Here is a 6925-nt window from a genome sequence, read left to right on the forward strand (position 1 = left end):
GCTTTCCCTGATGGCTTTCCGCGTCTCTTCCGCGAGTCAGAGCAGAAGAGACCGTTTCCAACCCTCTGCCTTAGAGCAGAGAGACCGCAGTCTGTTCTTCAGTGCGTTCTCCAGGCCACACTGTCTCCGTTTCTGTCCGTGCTGCTATAAACTGCAGCCTCCTGGGTTGTGCGCTCCCAGTCCTGCCTCCAGGTCGGGGCATGTCTCTGCCCTTTGTGCTTCTAAAACCGCCAGCCGCTCCCAGTTCCAGCGTGCGCAACACTGCTGCTCTGGGTTTCCGCCCTGGGGGCTGCAGTTTGCAGGCGCAACCCCGCTGCTCCGGGTCCACCCCGGGGCCTGCCCTAGAGTCCTTTCCCCATCGCTGCTGGTCTGCGAGTCTGTGCCCGTCTGCAGCGCGCGAGGTTGTCACTCACCGGTGGTGTAGGATCCCCACGGCCAGGCACCCTCCCGCCGCCGTTTATCCTCTGATATCTGCCCGCGGAATCACGGCTCCCCGCTTCGTACCTCAAAACCAACCTCCTACGATATTCTGTTTGTAGAGATCCAGATCTTCTTACATCTCAGGCTGGTTTCGTGGGTGCTCAGAGTGGTCTGGTGGATATTTAGCTCAATTCCGGGGACCAGTTGAAATAGGGTCCCCTACTCCTCCGCCATCTTTTCCCTCTTCCTGTGGTTAGAAATTTTTAAGTTGGTGTTGCTGAAGATTGAATGGTAGGTTTCACCTACTTATATTGTAGTACACACATTCATTTTTGCCTGCCTTTCTTGTAATCCTAGATATAAACAAATTGCTAGATACACCAAACTGACATTATTTGAGAACGTTCTCAAGTTGGAAGCTTTTTGTTACAAAAATCAGTAAAGCAAGAATACAATGATAGAAGACTGGAACCAGAAAAAACATACATTTTTCCTTAGTATTCATGTCTGAAATAAAGCAAAATGGACTTCAGAGGCGTTGATAGATACAAGGAGGGAGGTCAGAGAAGTTTTGGAGAAAAGCAAGCATAGTAAAACATGGATCCTGTGGCATAATTACCTATGTTACATCTCATTATTTACTATTTTACTTGGGAAAATTACTTAAATTCCTTCTACCTCAGTTTCCTCACCTATAATATTCTTGGAACAGTGAGTGACACAGTAAGCAATCAAATGTCATTCCAAGCAAGAAATAGTAAATAAAAATGTTTTTCATTAATCCTGAATTACTAATATAAGATACATGAAATTCCATTGATAGTCTTTTTTAGAATGCTGTATTTGATGTTTTATTTCAAACTAGAAAGTATTTAAAAGGATTTTTTAGGTTCTCTTATGCCCTGCAGTCCCTCTTACTGTGTTTTTCCCATGAGGTCTTAAAAGATTTCAGCTACAGTTTCTCCTTCCAGTGTTTTTCAGGAACATAACTCTCAGATGGGGAAGTAATGCTGTACCTAACAGCAAAAGTAGATGTACAAAGCAAGTAAGTTCACTAACTACTGAAGTAACTGGCTTCTTCTCTTAGGTTTTTGAGTTAGAGTTTGATTTGAATCCTACACTATTGACTCTTCATTTAATAACCAATATTTATTGGGCATCTTACACACAATGATGAGTTGGGGACACAATGATGAACAAAACAGACTTGTACCCTCACAGAGCTAACATCTACTAGCTTTAACATGGGCAAATTACTTTACCTTTTTGATCCTATAAAATGTAGGTGATACCTACCTCATAGAATTGTTCGGATGAATTTAAATGATATAATATTAAAAGAATGTAGTGCATGGTACTGGGACATGGTGAGTACTGAAATGTTAATTCCTTTGTGTCTTCTATTACAATCAATCAATTACCAATACAGAAAGAATATAGTGGAGGATGCATTAAAACTTCTATAATAGTCTTGTAGTGAATTGTACTCAGGAGAGTTTTTGAAAATTTATAATTTGGGAAGTTATAAAACTTGCTGCTTACATCTGAGAGTGGAAATGCTGATAATGAAGAAATATGTGGGTATAAATTTAAAGATTTTTATCCTATAAAAACAGTGTTTTACTACTTTTTCTAACACTAATAATAGCTTAGATTGGTTTCAAATGCTTTATAGGTATCAACTTATTTAATATTCTTAAGAATTCTGTGAAGCAGTTGCTACTATTTATTATACTTTATAAATAAGGAAACCGAGGCAGAGAGATTAAGCGCAAAGTCTTACTGACACTAAGTAGGGCTTGGATGCATCTCCTAGAATCTGGTTCTAGAGCCCATGCTTTTCACCACTATGTTAGGCTGCCTGTAAAAGAAATAGGAGTTTTTAACATTGACCCAGTATTCTCATTATTCTAAATACATCTCTCTTTTCCTGCTCATTTATTCAATGAGACATTTTCTTTTATATTATTTTAAAAAGCTGTCATGGATGCACTGGTAGAAGATGATATCTGCATTCTGAATCATGAAAAAGCACATAGGAGAGACACAGTGACTCCAATCTCAATATATTCAGGAGATGAATCTGTTGCTTCACATTTTGCCCTTGTCACTGCATATGAAGACATCAAAAAACGACTTAAGGATTCAGAGAAAGAGAACTCTTTCTTAAAGAAAAGAATAAGATTTTTGGAAGAAAAGGTAATTATTATCTTTATTATATTTTATGACTCAATAATTCAAAATACTTGAAATTTAAAAAGTTTTTCTAACCTGTCTTCCCTGGTTGTACTAAGTTTCCAAGGATAACTCACAGCTAGTCTCAAAACCCAGTACTTCTCATACTGTGCTTCACGTATCATGTACGTGGTGAATATTTGTAGAATAGGATTTGCAATATATTTTTCTTGGAATGTATTTTTCTTTTTTTAGATTGCCTTACCTTCATAAACTGTATGTATTTTATTCAAGATTTTAAAATCTGTGCAAAAGAGCGCCTGGGGTGGCTCAGTCGTTGGGTGTCTGCCTTCGGCTCAGGTCATGATCCCAGGGTCCTGGGATCAAGTCCTGCATTGGGCTCTCTGCTCCGCAGGAAGCCTGCTTCTCCCTCTCCCATTCCCCCTGCTTGTGTTCCCTCTCTCACTGTGTCTCTGTCAAATAAATAAATAAAATCTCAAAAAAAATAAAAAAATAAAAGCTGTGCAAAAAATGATATGCCACCAAAGCAAATTAAATGTCAAAGGAGGAATCTCCTGTAACATTGTTCTAATGTTTAAAAACATGTTCACCAGGATTGACATTTTCTTTACCTCAATATTCTCTTTTGTTCTTGAACACACAGAATAATGCTTTAACTGATAAATTACCATTCTCTGTTTACCTTTTTCATGCAGAAACCTGACACTCTTAAATGTTACAGAATATATAAGCTTGATAGTTGATTCCATTATAAATCATCATATCTCCTTGGCTTTATGTACTGGGAAATCTTCATCACTCACCCTTTTATATTTTGTTTTAAGAAGTTTTAACTTAGTTTTATGTTTCTTCAGATTAGATCATTGTATTTGTATTTTATAAACAGCAGCTTCCTCAAAAGGGAAGGAAATCGATTCTTAGCTGCCAAGGAAATGAATTATCTTGTTATTAAAAACTTAAGGATGGGGCTTGGTTAGAGTTTGATTCATCTAGGAGAAATAAGAGGAAGGAAGTCAGTTGTAAAAATCATAATTTCTTTATATTCATATACATTGTCTTTAATGGTAATCAAATAAATTTGTGATACAATTGGATAGAGTGAGAAAAGGTAACATTTTGGAGCTTGTAGTTATGCTCATTTTAAAATTAAGTAGAAAAATGTGATTTGGTGTAGCTAACATTGGCAATATTTCTGTACTTTGTGCCAACAAGCCTATAATTTCTATTCTGGAATAATATAGTATTTAATGAACTACCACATTTATTCTTTAAAAAGTCAAGTATACCTTAACTTGTCATTTTTTCTAATGGTGGAAATGAAATACTACTGGCTTGGAAAACACCTAAGTATTATAAAAGAATGATGTACTGTTTTAGTATGATGAATTAATATATGTTATAACAAAAAATACTGATTAAAAGCATAAAATAGAAGACTTTAAAAATATTTACCTGTACTTTTTTGCTTTCTTAATCAGGAAGGCTTACTTGTTGGAAGTGAAATGTTTACCTAATTATACTCCAGGCTTTATCCCTGCATTAGAAAGAAAAGTAAGGTGTGGAGCCATCAGAAGACTGGCTTCTTTTTTGTTTTGTTTGTTTTGTAGAATACTTTCTTTAAGCTTTCCCTTCTAATTTTATACCATTAGCTTATAGGAGCTCGATTAGATGAAGAAACAAGTTCTGTGGGACGTGAACAAGTAAATAAAGCCTATCATGCATATCGAGAGGTTTGCATTGATAGAGATAATTTGAAAAGCAAATTGGATAAAATGGTAAGTTGGTTTGAAAACAATCTCTATGTATTGCAAATGAGTTTTCTTCTTCAGGAAGTTTAAAATTAGAAATAAGAGAAATACTTACATTTATTAAATAAAAAATTAAAAATATACATCCTTAAGGCAAAAATAGGAATTTTTAATGGTGATATTTATAACTTATTTCTGTACAAAATAAATATATAGTATGTAATGATGTTTAGGAATTAAGTATATCTAACACCACTAACTTATTTTGAAAAATCATGACATGGTAGAATTTGTCAATGTGTTTTTAAAAGAAAAAAAGCCAGTGAATAATATGTCCTAAGTTTGAAAAAGAAAAAAAGAGATTAGTGAAAAACTGGGTTCATTTTCCCACCTTGCTTTTTAAAGGCCTAAATCTGTTTTTTTTTCATCTACCTGAAAATTAATATATATCAACCTATAGATTTTATTGAATGTAATTTGGCATTTTCCCTACTTAACTAGAATAAAGACAACTCTGAATCTTTGAAAGTATTGAATGAACAGCTACAATCTAAAGAAGTAGAACTCCTCCAGCTAAGGACAGAGGTGGAAACTCAGCAGGGTATGCCACTTACTTGTTACAAATATTATAATGGAATCAATATAATTTTCCATTTATGTGTTATATCCATTATCAGTTTTCTGTATCTGTATGCTAAGGCCTTAACTTATTTTATAATTTTAGGCTTACATTAATTTCTCTGATCTGCTTTCACCAAAATATCAACTGCTTTAACTTTTCCTTAGATATAAGTTGCACTTTTCCTAGAGAAAATTTGATGGTTTTTATTCAGGGCTAGTTTGTGATGAAGTAGATGAAGAAAGGAGTAGAACTCCATCCTTGTCAAAACGTCTTGCCTGCTGGTATGTCCTAGCTTTTCCTTTCTACTGAACTTTTGCCCGCTATTTAGACATACTGTCATGGAGTAATTAAAATTACTTTTTTTTTTTTTTTTTTTAAATTTCTGAAGATTGTTAAAATGTGCAGATGAGATGCTGGAGTGAATAATTAGTTCTGGAGCATATGGCTATTGGCCTGTTCCCATGAACATTCTGATGAGACAAGCTGAAGAGTAGGTCTCTGAGAGAGACCTTTTGATAGGAGTTTGAGATGAGCTCTCTTACAGTAGCTGGTTGGGGCTTTTTCTAGATAGACTAAAGAACTAAGTCAAAGGTAATTCAGTATCCAGTTGTATGGAGTTTCTACAGTAGATGTTTATGAATAAATTGTTTTGACATCATGTTCTAGGCCTGATGATCATACTTCATACTCTGAGGGGACTAGATGGAGTAGAGACATGAGCTTCAGTTTCCTCACTTCATTTAATTATCACTGTCTTAACCTTGACATATATTATTGACTTGTCAAAAGTTTTAGCATGTGTTTGATTAGTGTTATATATTTTAAAGTTCCAGAATGACAAACTTATACTTAACCTAAACAGAAGATCAGAGGTAGTGGTGATTAATACATTCTGAAACAAGATTGGTAGGTTTCTTATTCTCATTAGCATAGATCTTTGAAAGTAATTACTGTTTTTAAAAAACTGTTAGTTGTGCATCTTTTGTATTAGGTTTTGTATTATCTACATTTTACTAGTATAACCTTTATGGAATTACAACAGATGTAGAAGGCAGAAATAATAGTTAATGTCCATCCTTTTTTTAGTGATGAGGAATTTAAATCCACCTTCATCAAACTGGGAGGTGGAAAAGTTGAGCTGTGACCTGAAGATCCATGGTTTGGAACAAGAGCTGGAACTGATGAGGAAAGAATGTAGTGACCTCAAAATACAGCTACAAAAAGCCAAACAAACGGTACTACAGAATTATTAAATTGAGAAATTCAGTATTCTGTGTATGCTATTGCTAGGATTTATAACTGAAGATTAAATCATAGAGTTAACATATATTATAACTACCTAGAGAGTTACATTCTCTGAAAAATTTACCTTTATCTTCCCTTTTAATCATTTTGTCTAAAATTTGATATACTGTATATTTCTAGCATAATCTCAGAATTATATAGTTTTGTTTTAAAAAGCTCATTTTAAAAAAGCTTACTAGTTCATTTATTAATTTATTAAAGCTATTCCTTTTAAATTCCTTTTCCTTCAGTTTCCTTAAGTCATTTTTTTCTGTAAAGTTTTTAAGTTTATCATTTTAATTTAATAATTTGATTAATATAGACACCACAAGAGACAACTTAGTTTTTAGAACTCTTGAAAAGAAAAAACTTGACAGAGTCTACTAATTTTCAAAGGTCTCAATACTTTTGGGCAACTTCAATTTTCAGCAAATAGCTGAGATTTTAAGAATTGGGGGGAAAAAGTAAAAACAACCGTGCTGAGCTGCTGAAGTATGGTTAGCCTGAAGTCATCCACTAAAACACAAGTTGCCTTTCAGGTCCTCACCAAGTCTGTTCACTAATACTTTACATTGGTTCTAACAAAGTTGAATACAAGTTTTTAGATGTCATGACAGTGCTGAAGAGAAAAAGAAGAAATGGTAGAGAAAAAGAG

The 6925-nt window shown here is 34.5% G+C and overlaps 1 protein-coding gene across 1 annotated transcript; it reads left to right on the top strand.

Moving 5' to 3' along the window:
• The first annotated feature begins 1295 nt into the window (after positions 1-1295).
• Positions 1296-6308, top strand: LOC102744968 (5-azacytidine-induced protein 2). The gene is made up of 5 exons (XM_081811488.1): positions 1296-1465; positions 2399-2619; positions 4266-4391; positions 4866-4965; positions 6073-6308. The coding sequence occupies exons 1-5, from the start codon at positions 1453-1455 to the stop codon at positions 6237-6239; spliced, it is 627 nt and encodes a 208-aa protein (XP_081667614.1). The 5' UTR covers positions 1296-1452; the 3' UTR covers positions 6240-6308.
• The last annotated feature ends 617 nt before the right edge of the window (positions 6309-6925 follow it).

The sequence above is a fragment of the Leptonychotes weddellii genome, unplaced genomic scaffold, assembly GCF_054177405.1.
Source record: "Leptonychotes weddellii isolate Sample4059 unplaced genomic scaffold, ASM5417740v2 HiC_scaffold_7974, whole genome shotgun sequence".
Lineage (NCBI taxonomy): Eukaryota > Metazoa > Chordata > Mammalia > Carnivora > Phocidae > Leptonychotes > Leptonychotes weddellii.

Coding starts and splice junctions, on each gene's coding strand:
- LOC102744968 (XM_081811488.1), top strand. Junction 2,620..4,265: donor TAAGATTTTTGGAAGAAAAG/GTAATTATTATC, acceptor TTATACCATTAG/CTTATAGGAGCTCGATTAGA. Junction 4,392..4,865: donor AAAGCAAATTGGATAAAATG/GTAAGTTGGTTT, acceptor CTACTTAACTAG/AATAAAGACAACTCTGAATC.